General features: G+C 39.9%; 1 protein-coding gene across 1 annotated transcript; it reads right to left on the reverse strand.

Moving 5' to 3' along the window:
* Positions 1 to 1,866: 1,866 nt before the first annotated feature.
* atf5b (activating transcription factor 5b) lies at positions 1,867 to 6,596 on the reverse strand. The gene is made up of 4 exons (XM_032508959.1): positions 6,337 to 6,596; positions 5,369 to 5,590; positions 3,824 to 5,009; positions 1,867 to 3,260 (listed from the first exon to the last, which is right to left on the reverse strand). Exons 2-4 carry the CDS (start codon positions 5,505 to 5,507, stop codon positions 3,074 to 3,076), a joined length of 1,512 nt encoding a protein of 503 aa, XP_032364850.1. The 5' UTR covers positions 5,508 to 5,590; positions 6,337 to 6,596; the 3' UTR covers positions 1,867 to 3,073.
* Between the last annotated feature and the right edge of the window lie 10,923 nt (positions 6,597 to 17,519).

Genomic DNA, 17,519 nt, shown 5'->3' on the forward strand with positions numbered 1-17,519 from the left:
ACTTCAACAGAGTACCCGCTTTCAATTAAGTTAACAGTTGTCAATGGAGAGTGGCCAGACTCTCCATACAAATGAAATGTACGAAAGTCTGGTGGGACCAGGCTAATGCCGCCCCATCCTTGTTTGTGAACAACTGAGCCTTTTGGTGAATGCTCCTTTTAAACCCATCATACCCATCATTACTGTGCCTGTTTCCAATTAACCTGTTTGCCTGTGTAATGTTCCAAACAGGTGTTTTTTGAGCATTCCTCCCCCTTCCCAGCCTTCTGTTGCCCGTCCAAGCTTTTTTGGAACGTGTTGCAGGCATTAATAAATTTAAATTAAAGTGAATACTTCTTCCACCATTGGTATTCTACTTTTTTTTGCATCTGTGTCATTTAAATGTCCCTTCATGGGATTATAAATATGTATTTGATCTGAAGCGTCTTTATTTGATCCTCATTAGAAAGCATCTGTGCTATGCACAACATCTGGACTGGAATAGTATATTCACATGATATAGTTATGTGCATCGCTCCAGTCTTTTTCTAAGCTTAGAAGGACACCTGGTGGTGAGAGAGGCCCTTCTCAATACATCTAACTGAAAGGTTCTATGCGCGCTCACAATAATTAACACAATATTTTATTACTCTCTGTGGACACTCTGCAGAGCCATTAATCTGACTATATATATAGATATGTATATCTATATATATAGTATATAGTATATATATATATTGTTCATTCAAATATAGTTCACCACATACTCTCTTGTCCTTACTCGCTGTGGTTTTATCCTTAGATTGTGTAATTATCAATTTCTGATTGTCGTCAAAAAAATGTCCACATTATATAGTTGGCTCAGTGCAAATGTTTGTGTGATTATAATGTGTAAAAAAACAAAAAAAAATTAATATATTTTCACTTGTGTTTTATTTGAAATGCTGGTTACTTGGTTGGTTATTTATATGCTTTATGTGTATTTATTTATTCTATTCTAATTTAGCCCAACTAATAAAGAAATTAATGAATTATTATCTCACTATCTAAAAAATGTTGAATAAGTAAATATGTAACATTATAGCGAATAACTTTATTGAACACACTGCAAAATCCCATAATAACTCTTAATATCAGCATTACAATCCGTTTTTACATTAAATCTTTATCAATCAAACAGAAAGAAGACTGAATCAATAGATTTAACGGCATTCTCTGTCAACCCAGTACTTTTTTATTCTGATAGTTCACTTGCATCTCTCTCCTCCTACTGCAAGTATTGTGTGATATTGCCTCATGCACTTGAAAGGCCTACGACTGCTAGGAGAGATACCAAGAGATTTCACAAATACACACACACCCCCACACCCACACAGGCACACACACTCTTCATGAGCTGGGAGATAGGCAACTTATGTTGTCTGTTGACTGCCGGAGCTTGATATCACTTCACTCAGCCCCGGGGCTCAAATAAAGTGCAAACACAAAGTACTGAAACATTGAAAAAAAAAATAACATGGTAAGTGTCTATTAGGTTTTCTCTAAAGATATTCACCTCATTGAGTCACACCCTTTGAGTGTCTGGACAAGTTAATTCAATCCAAGCACCTGAATCTGAAGGGAAACAGCTTGTTTTGTTGCAAAATGGGCAGGTGTCAATCAAAACCTGCCTTGTGCTGCCGTCCACTGGTTAATCCTGGGAAATAACTTGGACTCTGACTGCATTGCAGCCAAAAAAAGAGGGCTGGATCCAGCAGTTATGGGGCAGGGCACAGAATAGATGGGAGGGCCAGGGTGGGTTTATTCTGCATCGCTCTCTATCTCTTAATCCCACCCTTCTTATTCTGTGTTTGTGCTGTTCTGGGTGCAGTTCATGGAATTTACACATTTGTTGCATGGCGTTTTAATGGCTGCAGAATGAATGCATGATGACCGGCATGCAGTGAAAAACAGTCCAAAGGCATCAATGATACTACATAACTGGTTTATTTGGCTGTAATTTACCTGATGTATAATTTCCTGACATTGACATTGATTATTAAAAGGACCTGGAGTTCAGATACATCAAATTGATCAATTGAAAAAAGAAAAAAAAAATCCCGTGAAGTTGTACCGTTACCCAACAACAATTTATTGTTGCGTCAACTGGTGATTGTTTGTTCGCAAAATACAGCCGAAAGAGAGAGAGAGAGAAGAAGAGAGGAGAAAGCAAAAAAGCCAGTGAATGTTTCTGTTTGTGTCAGAACGAAAAAACCAAAAACCTGAGCATGAATCACACTGGCGGGGGCAAAACTCAGGGACAAGTCGCCAGCTGATGAGTAGAATAAAGTCAACTTAGTTAAATTGACGCGGTGGAGATCTTGAAGCCATGCAGTTAACAGAATATTGCCTTCAAATAACACTCGCACATGCTTTTCCAAAATCAAACATGCATTGGGTATTTCAGTGGGGTAAAGAAGTGTAAATACTCAACATTGTAGCAATACAAATTTCCTAAATGTTTCTGATAATGAACATTTGTAGAGCATGTTACACACTTTTTTCCAGCAGTCCCTTTATTCCGTTGATTGTTTAAAGCAAATGATAAATGACCATTATTACGTAAAAAATAAAAATATAAAATAAAATATTTATTCAGCATGGATCTGCCTCGATGCTGCCAATGTGTGTCACCAAAACCACAAGCAAATTCCATCACTGCTACTAATTCAAAGAGCATTTTGTAAACGATCGATCATTGCAAGCGCAAACTCAGTCATCACAAGGCTGGGAGTGCAGTTCGGATCACAGTGGTCACGGACAAGTTCAGCATCTCCTCTAGGAGCCGCATCACTAAGGCTTGTTATAGTTTAGTCACCCATTTGGAAACTTCTTTTCTTTTCTTTTTTAGGAAAAGTGTGTTTTTGATTGGCCATCCTCTTGGAACAATTATATATATTTTGTTTTTTGTTTTGTTTGTTTTTTAGAAAAGAACTACCAAAATCATGCAACTACCATTTCATTCCTGTGAGACAAAAACCAGTTTGGAGATCTCGACTTGATTTTTCTCTTGGTGCTGGTTGGGAGGTTTGGCGGTGAGGTCAGCGTGGGCGTTTTAGGCACTGCCATCCTGTTTGAGCCGCTGACTGCGAGCCTTGTAGACCTCGATCAGTAAATCTTTGACGTACTGGATTTCTCGCTCCACCGACTCCGCCTTGTCACGAAGCTCCCGGTTTTGCCCCTCGAGGCCATGCAGCTCCTCCTCCAGAGAGTCCAGCTCCGCCCTCTTACGCAGTCTGTACCTGCAATTGAAGGGACTGTGTTTGATCGGTTTCACAGGTTTCTGCTGCCTTGCATTTTAATTCATGAGTCAAGTGAGCGTGACCTTTGAGCTACATCGGGTGGATTACTCACACAGCTCGGTCATCGTCATCCCTCCCCTGAGATAACATGATGTGCTGTTTATTTCACAGAGTGCGTGGCTCATGACTGACAATTTTGTCTTTTTCCAACTTCTCACTTTTCCACAATATTAAGACTCTTTCTACATATATTTCTTTTTACACAGATGCGAATAAATGAAACCTACACAGATAAATCCAGACTTGGTTAGGTGGGGCTGCATTTGGCAGGCAGTGAGGTACTTTCCATTTCCCTCCTACATTCTACAGGACATTTAGAGCAGTGGGGTGGCTGCTTTATGTAATTAAAACTCCTGCATTGTTAAAGTTTTTTTTTTATCAGTTATAATCCAATGCAACATTGAGAAAAAAAAAGTAAGTCAAACAGATTTCTGGCTACAAGTTTTAGATGATTATGACAATTTTAGCATGTTCTTAAAAAGAGGGTAAGTAGAGTTGTTTACCTGTGAGCAGCAGTTTTGTTCTGGTCTCTCTTCTTCTGCTTCCTCTCTCCAGTGCCACCTTCCAGACAAGCGGAGCCCATCACCAGAGCTGGTTTGACGGAGCAGGGCTCATCCTTTAGCCTCTGGGTGGGGCGGTGGATGGGGGCTCCCATCAGCGGCCCCTCGCCCTCCCCTCTGGACAGACATTCGTAGCTTTGGTCTGCAAGGCATTCTGGATAGAGGTAGTGGCCGTGTTGGGGCTCTACAGCCTGTGCTTGTGACGGCTGATCTAGGTCACCTATAAAGCTATGGTAAGGCTCTGTGCTCATGGACTGGTGGAAGTAGCCGTCACTGGCCACCATTGTCTCTTGGGGAATACTTCCAGAAAGTCCTCCATCTTTACTGCAGTGCAAGACCTCGAGCCCCGTGCTGTCGTAACTTACATTTACCTTCACGTTGTGCATCAACTGTCCCTCTCGCTTGTGGTGGCTGTCGTACGAGCCAGCCAGACAAAAACCTCGAGCAATCTCTTCGCTGCAAAACATTCCTTCTGAAAAACAATAACTCTCCTCTTCCTTCAACGATAAAGCACATTCTCTCACCTTCTTGACGCTACCAATGCTGTTCTTGCTCACTGTCTTCAGCGTGGAGTAGTGGTTCACAGACAACTCTGTGCTTCCTGAGTAACTTCCCCTCGAGCCCCATGTATCAAGTCCAACTTCCTCCCCGACTTTCACCGCCTCGCCGAGGATTCGACGCCCGTTGTTGTGGTGGTACCGGTGATGGTAGTTGTATGGAGCGGGTCGCGCAATTTTGGTTCTGCCGATGGGACCGCCACAGAAGCTGGCCAGGTCCAGTTCCCCTGTTGCCAAGGTAACAACCACAGGGCTGGTTTCTGATTGGCCGGTCCCATACGAGCCATAGGGTAACTGATAATAAGACTGGGAGCCCATGGCTTGAGCACCCTTGTCACATTTTGAGGATTTCTCCAACTTGTTTGTTGTGGATGTGGACTCGGAGCGGAAGTAGTCCTCCAGCTGAGCCAGCTCCTCCTGCAGCAGTGAGGTCATGACCTCCAGATCCGAGGGCACTTTGACATCTTGTTCTAACGGCGAGGGTGGAAGGGATGAGCTGGGAGAAGACTCGGTCGTCGACACAAATGAAGACAAATCAACTTTTTCCGTCATCCAATCTGAGTGACCATCACCTATAAAAAATTGAAAATTATCATATATTCAGTAAAGCAATCCATTATTTTCATTCAGCTGTTGGTGTAGAATAAGTGAAAAAAAATAAAATCTACAAATTCAGGAAAAAAATCTTAAATCACGCCAGGTAGAGAGGATAAATGTGAAAAATAATCAAGCTTTAAAAAAAAATCAAGCAATACATCCGAAAAAATCCAAGTGAACAACTAACCGATCATCTGAAAATGATTGAACAGCATCGTCTGCATTCGATAAATATCCACTTAGCTGTACTCACTGTACGACATTAGCCCCGTGCTGCACTGCGGCTCCGACCTCGGGATGTGGAAAAATAAAAAAGCGTCTTGGCAAAACTCACCAATTAAGTGCTGCCTCCCCGCTAGCTCCGCCCCCGTCCTGGGCGGTGATTGGCTGTGGCTAGCCTGTCGGAGATGGGGAGCGCCGAGCTCGCCTGTGGAAATGGGAGGAATTTTCCTGCGAAGGATCGATGCCGCCATTGTGTCGTCTGCTTCGATTAAATTGTTCAAAAGCACAAACCGTGCACTGGGTGGTTGAAAGAATTGTGGAAACACCTGGAGACCTGTGGGGGGGGGGGGGAAATTAAGAAAATTAACTAATGACAATTTTTTATGTAATTTAAATTCTCCCCTTCATCTCCTAAATAATCCCCCAAAACATAAACACATAATAAGAATTACTTAAAAAAAACAAAAAAAACTGCAAAAATACATTTATTGTAAAAGTGTAATGAGTTCAAATGAACTCCACTCACTTTTCCATTCACCTGCAACCTCAAGCGGTGGAGCCATTATTGATTTATGTCACAACAATATAATTATCAAGCAATAACGTGCAAAACTGTAACTTGACATACTTTGAGAGAAAAAATAAACCATGAGAAAATAATTGACAATATGTAAACAAATTAAAAACATGAAAAACATGACAATATTTGAATAACAAAATTACAGACTTCAATACACACACACACACAAACATACATATATATATATATATATATATATATATATATATATATATATATATATATAGCTATATATAAAAAAAGTTATTTTTCAGAATGTAAGCTGTGGTTGTGCACTTAAGCTTGTACCATAAACAGGAATTGAATAAATTCACCCTCATAATAAAAAAGTAAAATAGTAATAATGGCTAAAATAGTCTGTAAATGATGTCAATTAACAGCTGAATTTAGCATTCACTGTAGTGGTAGTTTAGTTAGTTAGTTTAAACAGTGTCGGACCTGAAGACATGATTCTCCGAACTTTCCGCTGTCCCCCAAAGCTAGAAAGCAGTTTTACTCACCCCATAGTTTCTGAATAGTCTTGTAGTGCGTTGCAGGAGCAAAGCACGCGAAGCTTGACGACGAGGAGGAAGACACACGCAGTTTAAAAAGCCATATTTCCCCTTTTGATAGTCAGGGACTCTTCATGAAGTGCTATTTCGACGGACAGACTTGCAGACAGAAAGTTTTTAAATCCGCTACTTCTGCAACTCCTGATGCCCGGACCTGATCACAGCAGACGAAATTAGTCCGCACTTTACAGAATTCACCCGGCCGTTACGTCATGAACCTGGGGACTTTCCCATTACCCGGAGACCACAGACAGCACACCCTGTTACAACTCTCCTCATCTATTTGATGTTTTACAATCATTTGTAGGCCTATTCTAGATCTTGATTTGCAAATTTCTTTTTTTTTTAGTCAACCTAGTTAATGGGAAAAATAATAATAATACATTTAAAATAGCATATAGACATATTGCATTTGTGCTTTCTTGAACGCAAAAAAAAAAGTATTAAAATAATGTCATTATTGAAACTAAAATGCACATGAGTAGCCTGCTTGAAAAAGTAATTGGCAGAAAAAAACATGGGTACACCTTACCTAACAGTCCGGTTAACAACACGTTAAATACGATAATAAAACCCTAAACACACTTTTAAACTGAAACAGTGAAGAGGATTGAGGGATAATTCACCAGACGGTGTAGCAGGCACTAGTTTTCGTAGCGCCGTAGCGGAAGGACATCATGTTGCATTTCGAAGGTGTAACTTTAGTTGCAGCCCTGTTGCATCAGATCCGCAGGGGATTCGCTGAGCGCTGTAACAATGTGGCCGCACCATTGGTTTATCTGGGGGAACATTTTTATTTCCATTGGCCTGCCATAGGTCTTACACTGATTGCTGATCATCACGCATTAGCACCGACCTGGGACTGGTGCACTGTAAATTATAACTAGTGATGTGTGGTGAGAAGAGACTATGACATCCAGATCATAACCAGATAAACAGCCACTTCAGATCAATTAGGCCCCTTCTGTTTACATCACTTTTGTCATGTGATTCTTGGTGTATCGTCTTGAATTACTATTTTTATTTTTCTTAGTATTAACTAAATTTCTAACTTTACTTACTAACTTAAATACTTTGCAAGCTAAACCTTCCTTAAGTCCATTTACTTAACTTTTTATGTAGGTAATTGAGTTTACCACTTTGTCTTCTGCACTTTGTGAAGCTTTCCATTCTCGATATTACACAACATCATAGAAGTTGGTTGTAGTTCTTTTAAGTGTGACCAATCTAGTCCAGTGTTGTTTTTGTCAAATGATGAGAAATATACGGACTTTGATTAGAAAATTCAAGCTAATTGCTGATTTAAAAAAAATATATTTTACGAGGTGTATCGACTAACACAAATGTTTCTTCATTAGACACATAATGTATAAACAATATTTAAATATAAGATACACTTTAGGAGCATAACCTAAGATATAATTTCCAGTATAACATTCATATCTTTTGTGGAGTGTAGAAATGTAGAAAAACATCAGACAGAATGCAAACACCACACAGAAAGGAGTCGGACAGCCCTACACACACACACACACACACACACACACACACACACACACACACACACACACACATTTTGAATGCCTTATTTAAATCTGCAAATTGAATTAAAAAGTATCAAACATTTAGAGGGGTTTTATACATTCTTTGACAGCCATCTAGCTCGTTTTTGATGAGCCTGCCAGTAATAAGAGTCAGTTTGTGAACCTGTGTCTCCATCCGTCGTCTACATCCGAGCCCGCTGATGAATGCAAAGAGGGACAGATCAGTTAATCAGACAAAGCTTCATCCGCGCACAGGTCACAAACACCGAGCATACAGAGGATTGGAACATCTCCTCAGCCAACAATATGTGTACAGTATAAAACTCTGAATAAGCTTACTGCCATTCACAATCTATGCCACTGATTCTAAGTGTTGATCAGAGTTAGAATGGATCAAACAATGTCCCCACCTTGTCCCCACATTGCACCTGTAGTCTGTCTTTCACACTGAACCAGTGAATGTTCTCACCTACAGCCGCACTACATGGAAGGAGAGCAGGGCGGTCTGGAAGGGGGTTTCAACTGATAAAAACTCAGTGTAAGACACACACACACACACAATAAGTTGAAAGACATTTCAAATATGTACATGATATATGTTGACTATGTATCAACATATATCAGCATCATCTTATCTTTAAAAAAATCTAATATATCATGAAACCTGTTGAATAGAACTGAAGTGTGTAAACAGATATTTTAGCTTACAATGATAAAGAGTTTTTATACTGTCCACCTCACTGCTGTCTATTTTTATTTATTGTACAGCGTTTCTTGTTTACATCTGTAAAAGCAGTAGGATGTATAAGTGATGTATGTAGTTACAATCATCAGATTAATAATAATACATTTAAAAAAATGAAGTAACTATCTATTTTACATTTACATTTCTTGCATTTACAAGCCCTACATGGATGTTCAATAAATCGTTTATAACTTACCATATTGTAGTTGTAAGCCAAGAAAAGTGTGTGTTTGGTCACACTTTAACTCCTCCTGCTTACACTCATGTTTGAAGACTTCTGTATGAACAAATAATAATAATAATACATTTTATTTAAAGGCGCCTTTCTCGGCACTCAAGGACACCGCACAGGGTATTCATACATTAAAAACAAGAGGAAAAAAAATACTATACAACAAAAACAACAGAAAAGGCAGAGCAATAGACGTTCAAGTGGAATGGGCAGTTTTAAACAGATGTGTTTTGAGTTGAAACAAAACACATTTTTAACTATATGAATTATGCCTTCATAGAAGAAGTTATAATGTTGACAAATACTGTACTCTTGTCAACACTTAAAATGTCCTTTTATCTGCTTATTACAACGTTATAGTATGTTATAAAACATTTATTAAATGATTACTGTGTGTATATATATGCTAGTGGGGTTGACGCAAAGTGTAACTCCCAATGTTAAAAATATTAAAAGCTGAAATCTTGTGTTATACAGCTGCATTTAATACTGTCACAAATATACTTCACCGTAGTTGCACCTGTCACTCTGATGCCGTTATCAATCTCTTCTCAGTCACAACAACATCATTATCATTTAACAGGCTTCTCAAAACAAGGATCTTTATTTAATCATGATGTTTAATGAACCATAAAAAAACAGTGCATCTGCTACGCCTGCAAGCAAAATCACTGCAAAATTGTAAAGACATGTAAGTTAATTACCCATAGTTTTTTGTTTTTTTTAACACATGCAGCCGAACGTCACTCCCAGCTAGACTTTGATCCCAAATCGATTGATCCCAAATGGCAAATGGAGTAAAACACACACACGATGGAGTCAAGTTTACAGACAGTGACAATAAAACCGCCGCTCTCTCTGGTGACAGCAATTGAAACCAAATGAAATGTGTGTGTTAATGTGTCTGATATGAGCACTGCCACATGTTTCAAAATCCATCTGTAATGTGAAAAAGAATGTACGTTACACCACAACAGGTAAATAGTCAAAGTCTTTTTCTGTAACCACAGGTATTTATTGTCTCTCTCCCCAGGCTGTCAGTGTGTTTGTGTTCCTTGTACCTGACCTCTGCCGGCTGCTTGTGTGGCGTGACAGGCAGTGTGACAGGTAGGATGTGCGGAGGCCCTCATTAGTAAAACCAGGAGGACTCTGCATGTCTCCTTGGCTGGAGCTCCTCTGCCTATCCTCTCCCTCTCAGAGAAACCAAAAGCTGATTGAAGCAGCCAGGTCTTCTTGTTGCTATAGTAATAGGCAACACTGGCTCACCCCTCTCAAAAAACATGTTTTTGGCATCCCTGTAGCCGTGGGTTTTTACGGCCCCCCCCCCCCAGAGCTCTTACACCCCCTTTGTTTACAGTGGTGGTCTTGCTATTTTTTGCAGACGGTGCAGTATTTGATTATGCATGATGCACCTCTTTAGTCGCGCATGAATTTGTAATCATCGAGGTCGCGGGGATCAGGAACAGTTGTGGTGATGTGTGCAATGCCTCTGCAAGAGTTTTATATTTCATCTGTTTTATGACCTCTAACAAATCACGTGTTATGATCAGTTATTAGATATTATTAGATTAGATGATACTTTATTCATCCCACAGCGGGGAAATTCCTTTGTTACAGGATGTGTATGATTGTTATGAATGTATCATCAACACCCTTTTTTCATACATTCCACTGTTTTCCTAACAGCAACTGAAATCTTGCTTTGAAAAGATTTAAGAGTAATCGTGACACAAGGAAATAAAAAAACGAATTTAAAATGATTAACTCACTCACGTTAGTCAATCATATGTTCAAAATCAGATCATCAAATGCAGATTTGAAGACATGAAACATAAATGTTAGAATGTTAGGAATAACATATTCTGTTTGATATTAACCCCTGCTGTATACTGTGTATATATATATTTACAGTAGAGTTCACAGATTTCAGTGTTGTGTGCAATAGTGAATCTACAATGAATTCCTTAACTTGCAGGCTTTTTTCTGTATTGCGGCAAAACGATTGCCTGCTTTTTGTGCAGTATTGCCCTCCATCTGTCTGTTTGTACTGTACAACCATACAGGAGTCCTCTCCAGCAGTGCATCGTGGGATGGGAAGAGCCTCCTTCAAAGACGAAGGCGGCCATGCACTCTTCTGCTATGGCACATTGGTATCAGTTACACCATAATTTCATCACCAGCAGTTCCCTGTGAATCCTGCTTACATTAACTTTTTACAGGGATTGGCAACACAGATGCAGGGATGCGTTGCAGTGCCAGCACTTGAACCCATTTAGCTTTAGCCTCTCATTCAACACTCAATCCCAACATATTGTTATTTGTTGATGAAGTGTTGTATTTGTATGAAGAAATGGCCTGAATTGTGAAGAATCCCTGCAGTTACAGTGGGATTACATTGAGAGAAAAGGCAAGGGGGATTAAAAAAACAAGAGGATGGGGAGACTTCAAAGTGGCGAAGTATGCAGGGCTGTGTTTGAATGATGGCTGGCGTATTGTTTTGATAAGTGTTCCCTGAGGAGAACATGTGAGGGAGCGTGTCACTTTCTCCTCTCATCTCCGCGAAAGGGAGCCAGGCACCGAGGGAACGTCAAAACCAGCTGTAATTACAGCATTCATACAACAACACCGCAGAGCGGCTGGTTCACACTCACACAGCAGCACAAACACACACACAAACGGCACAAATGCAAATGAATTAATTTGCTTTAAACATGAGCCTAAATGAACATGTTAGACCCTGAGATGGTGATGATAATACTGGTGCACAGGGAGCAAGGATGAATATCAAATTCAGACAATTTAATCCAATCCCCATGATACACACAACTGCTTTCATCACTGCTCATTTCGATTTTATCAGTCAGTAGTGCTTGTTCTGAGACAAAACACAACGTCAAATACACTGTAAATTTCTATATTTGTTCACAATGAGTCTGGAACGTTAATTAACGTTACATCGTTTCTGCTTACAAATGTAAATTACAAAAAAAACGTGAATAAAGATGAGTTCATTAACCCATTAATTTGGCCGTGAACATCTTTTAGATGATGATGAAATGATGATCTCTGTCGGTCTCTTTATGGAATATGTTTTGTTTTGACATTTGAAAATAGACAAACAAATGCAAAATTCAATTTGGCTTTTAATAGTCAAAGTTACTGGTTCGATTTGGGCCAGGCACTTTAGTTGCGTGTCCCTTCTCTCTCACACACACTGCATTTCCTGTCTGTGACCCTGTTTACACGTGCATGGTTATTTTGACAAACAAAGATATTTTCTTTCATTTGTGCCCTTTGTTTACACGCAAACGGAGAATTTTCTTCTGAAAACGAGTCTTTCTAAAAACTCCATGCCAGAGTGGAGATTTATGAAATCTTAATTTAAACAGACAAACGGAGGTTTGAGCAGCCAAGGAAGTGAGGAAGAGAAGAGAGAGGATGTGATTTGTTGCTGTTGCGGTTATTTTCGGGATTCTGATTGGCTGACTTGGGCTTGAGCTTCTCGTTACACCTCCACCTACAGGTACATACTCTTGACGGCATTGACAACATATATACATGTGTAAATGAACACTTTTCTGAAAACTGACAGCTCTGTTATTTTTGAAACCAGGGAGGTTGAAATGTCCATTTATGAAAATAGCCGCCCCCATGTAAACGTAGTCTGTGTCTCTGTCACTTTCAAAATAACGGCAACATGCCAAAAAACACACTGTTAAAGGTCCCACGGCATTAAAATTCCACTTTATAAGGTTTCATAACATTAATATCCGTTCCCCCAGCCTGCCTACGGTCCCCCAGTGGCTAGAAAAGGCAATAGGTGTAAACCGAGCCCTGGGTATCCTGCTCTGCCTTTGAGAAAATAAAAGCACAGACGGGCCCATCTGGAATCTTCCCCTTATGAGGTCATGAGGGGCAAGGTTACCTCCTCTTTCTCTGCTTTGACCAACCAGAGAATTTGGCCCACCCATGAAAGAGAGAAATCATGGCTTTCAAACAAGCAAAGTCAAGGCAGTTGGTCAAGACTCCACCCCCAGCCTCAACCTTGCCCCCCCCCTACCTCCACAAAAGCTACAGATTCAGAAATGGTACATACTAAGGAAAGCTCAATGTGAAACTGGCTCTAGTGGCTGTGATTCTGCACCAAGACTGAATTTTGGGAAAGAGACTTCAGATTTGGTATTAGGGGGCCACTAAGGTAATAAAAGCATCCACAGAGCACCATGTCATGGGACCTTTAAAAAGACAAAAACAATCTGTACTGACCTTGAAACAACCTACAGCCCTGTCTTTGATAATAATGACATAAAGAGTGTGTTCATACTGTACATTAAATCAGACAAATTGATGTGGACAGGCCGGGAGGTTTATTGACTGAGACAGGCCATCCACCAGTGTCAGTGGACTGAGGGGGGTGGGGGGAGGATTGGGATTGTTAAATAACATTAAATCTGTATAGCACTTAATTCATTGCAGGAATACTGATTTTGTTATTCAAAATCCGAATAATTTATTTGTCATTGTAAAACATTGTCGCAACAAAATGTAAGTACCTCTCCTTTCGTTGCCTAGTCTACATTCATACACATGTTATACCCTTCCACAAACCATACCTTCACATACACATGATGGGACAGGTACTTCTAGTGCATAGTAGTATACATCCATACACGTACTCACGCCATACACTCACAGTTTAAAAAAAAGATCACAGTAGCCAGATATGTATTCAGCCAGATATCTATTCAAGATTTTTAAACTGCACTACAGTTTTCTAGCAGGATCACACACAGCGATTCAAGCAGAGCAGATGGGTTTACATCCAGAGAAACCCACATTACTAGATTACTATTGTCTTTCTCAGGGTGTTCCACCGCAGTCTCTCGTAGAGATGTTGTGGTTGGGGGAGAGTGTACCAAGCCGTACCAGCGATTTCAAGTCTTTGTGGTCTCATTACAGCAGGCTGTTGGTAATCCACTGCCTTTGATCTAGGAGCTGAAGGGAGCTGTGTTTTACTGTAGTTTAAACAATGTTCTCCCTGCTCCCTCAGCACCTCCACCAGGAGCCCTGTGGTAGCTGAGGAGCCACAGAAATGTGACGATGTGAGCGAGAGAAACGTGAAGTCGGGGGTTGGTTTGTTTTTCAGCTGACTGCAGGTGAGACAGAAAAACAAATGAAGGTTTGTTGGTGGTGTGTAAGTGAATCTGAGGTTAACCAAAGGGAGATTGAGTCCATTGGGTTTACATTGGGCTCAGTTGGAGTGTGCTTTCAATTCAGAATACTTTATTCATGCTTGAAGGAAGACTAGAGTGATATAGTGATATAGAACGATATTATCATTCATACACATGTAGTAAACAAGAGATGGACCATGGCTTCATCATTATACGCAACTCTGTATACATACAGTATTAAATCTGTATATATCTAGCATAAAATTACCATTCATTGTTCATATGAGGTTGTGTGGTTCGTATGATAAAATCAGACCTTTCCTATGTATTTTTGAAAAGCACATCAGAACTTTAGTATAAAAGACCAGCTTTTCTTTATTTAAAGGGACGAATTAAACGCACCTTGCGGTAAAGGCTGTGAAACCCAAAAAATAAGTGATTTTTCCATTCCAACCATTTTATATATATATAACAAAGCTGGAAAAACATTTTGCCTAAAACCAAATGAGAGCCACAGTCACAATCATCTTCACTCTCGCTTTAAACATTTTAAACATCAGAATCCACTGTAATGGCCAAGTGAGAGGGAACACAAACATACATGAAATCCTAAAACAATCAGCTGGTAAGAGCAGTAAGACAGAACTAAACCATTCATGTTGAGGTGAAAGATGCTGGAAGTGAGACATCTTTGTTCCTGAACCTTAGTTTTAATAAATCAAATACGTGAGATGGTTAAAAAATAAATGCTCCACGGTGCACTTGGCAGCTCTTTGGATCATTGTAATGTGTCTATGCATCACTGCTCCCCTGAGCTTTTCACCATGGATGCTCATGGCATCATCCCAGACAAACCAACTACTCAGGAACAAGCAGTTGCAACAATAAACTACAGTTGCAACATTGAATGATAATATTTTGTTATTGCTTATGCACACTGTTAGACTTTGCTGTAATTTCTACAGGTACTCAAGAGACTTTGCTGTAATTTCTACAGGTACTGAAGAGACTTTGCTGTAATTTCTACAGATACTCACCCCAAAATGCCAAGTAAAATACCACCATTTTCTTTCTGGTTCATCACTGTAATAAACATTGCAGAATGGGTGTTAACATTTAATTTACAGGGATTTACTGTATATTTTGAATTTGCGGCATCATCCTGTGACTGGAAGTTTACACACCTTTCTTGCAAGCTGTAAAAAGGCATTCTGGGAATCAAAACAAAAAATACAGCTTGTATTGAAATAATATGTAATATGTCAATTAGTATTTTTTGTAATTTTCCTTGATTCTGGTGCAGTGACTTGTCCTATTCATTGTAATTTCAAGATACACTCATTTTTTAGAAATGACACAACTTGATTTCTATCCATTAGGTTGAAGATTTTAGAAGTTATTTCAATAAAATAAGGTTTTTGCGAGTTTCCAGGCATGGTAATGTGGGTCTGTCTGTAGAAAAATACATTGGTGGTCCCGTAGCTTCTGCTACATAGCAAAGATGGCGACCGTTGAGGGTGAGTAGTGTCTAGCGTTTTACACTCAACTTTTTGACCGTTGAGTGCACCATCCAGGTAGTAGGCCTACTCAAAGCCCACTGCACACAGCATTAAACTTGTTAGGAATTAATGATGGTGTGAAATAGTACAAAAACTCTTGCTGCTTTTTACTCTCTTGCTTTAACATAATTTTCATTTTATGAAAAAAAAGAGTGTTTTGGTTGTCACAAAAATGTGGATACCAACGTAAGAGCATCAGAGAGGGAGTCTTCCTTTAAATCTTAAGTCACACAAAGCATACTAAAGTTAAAAAGCAGTGTCCCCGTGTCTGGTGCACCCATGGGACTCTTGAAACAAACCAAGGCGGTACTTAATAAACCTCTAGAAACTACACAGGCAAAAGAACTGAGGAAACCAAAGGCAGCAAGCTCTCTGCTATATCCACCACCTGAAGCTCAACACATCCCTGCTCCAGCTCTGTACACACACTCACACACATGCATACACAACCTGTGGATTTTTGTTATACCAATATGGGAATCGTACAGTCTGAAATGGCTTCACTGACAAAAGTTCTCTGGGATTGTGCTCATCGCTGGCTCATGTACCGCCGTTGTGCGCTTCTGTTTGTCCCTGATCTTCAACATTTTGGTAGAAGTGTGGATTCCAATAAAGGCTTGTTAAACAACAGATTTCATTCTCAGACTCAAGAGGGCCCTGCATGGCCCAGAGGCGTAAGCTGCTCCTTTGAACATCTAAATCCCCATGCAGCGTCTGACTTCCCTTTGTTATTCGCTGGTGGATGTTCCTTCACTGTTTTTCCGTGTGTACTTTCGCTCTGGAAAGGCTCCAGTGGACTGTGTAGAGGGAGCTTTTAGCTATAATAGATCATCTCATTGAGATCATCAAGCCCCAGTTAATTGAACTTTTATATGATATCTCTGTGGGAGCACAGGGTGAACATATTGTATTGATAAAGAATTCATCAGCAAGAGAAGGGGAGCCAGATTTAATGAGCCCCTCCCTGGGTAGGAGATGAGAGACATGAAACATACAGTCTGCTCTCAGCCCGATTGTCTGCTGCCCTCTTCTGCCTGCTGCTGTGAACACACACACACACACACACACACACACACACACACACACACACACACACACACACACACAGACACAGACACAGACACACACACACACACACACACACACATTCAGGTGCCACGTATTGCAGCTGTACTCCCTTATGAGGCCAGTGCTGTGAATATGCACCAAAGTGCATGTTGTTTATCTGCATTTTTTTATTCTCAAGCAGGGCAGCATTAGCCTTGATTGTAAATTCCAAGGTTGATTTTGGTTATTGTATCAATTTACGATTTATTTATTTATGAAGGAATATGCACGACAATTTCACAAACCAATACAGGTGCTTTGTTATGGTAATGGTGTGCCCTGTGTTTCATCTAGATGCATCCAGATTTGAATCTAAATCAGTATAAGAATCAGCTTTATTGTCCGAGTATGTTTAAACATACATAGACTTTGACAGGTTTCAGTAGCTCCCAAAGTACTTGTACACAATACCAAAAACAAATGTGCACAGTATACAGTACATATTGTTTAAATATACTTTAACAATAAATTCACATTATATAGCATTCAAACTGTGTCAGTTTTAAAGGGTTCACTTATTTTTAAATAAATCTACCAACAGCTGGTATTTCTTAGCCTGGAAATCCAGACCCAAATCCGACAGATTAAGGGTCTGGCATCGGGTGATGAAAGTCACCCATCTCGAGGGGAGGAACCAAGCGTGTATTTGAAATATTTGCACATACGCATTTGGATAACACTATGACAAATCACAACAATACACGGTTTGAAGTATTCAGAGCCCCATTCGTTTAGCTACCAGCGGAGCTTACTCGTAGATTAAACTGTCGT

Source organism: Etheostoma spectabile, chromosome 3, assembly GCF_008692095.1.
Source record: "Etheostoma spectabile isolate EspeVRDwgs_2016 chromosome 3, UIUC_Espe_1.0, whole genome shotgun sequence".
Classification (NCBI taxonomy): Eukaryota; Metazoa; Chordata; class Actinopteri; order Perciformes; family Percidae; genus Etheostoma; species Etheostoma spectabile.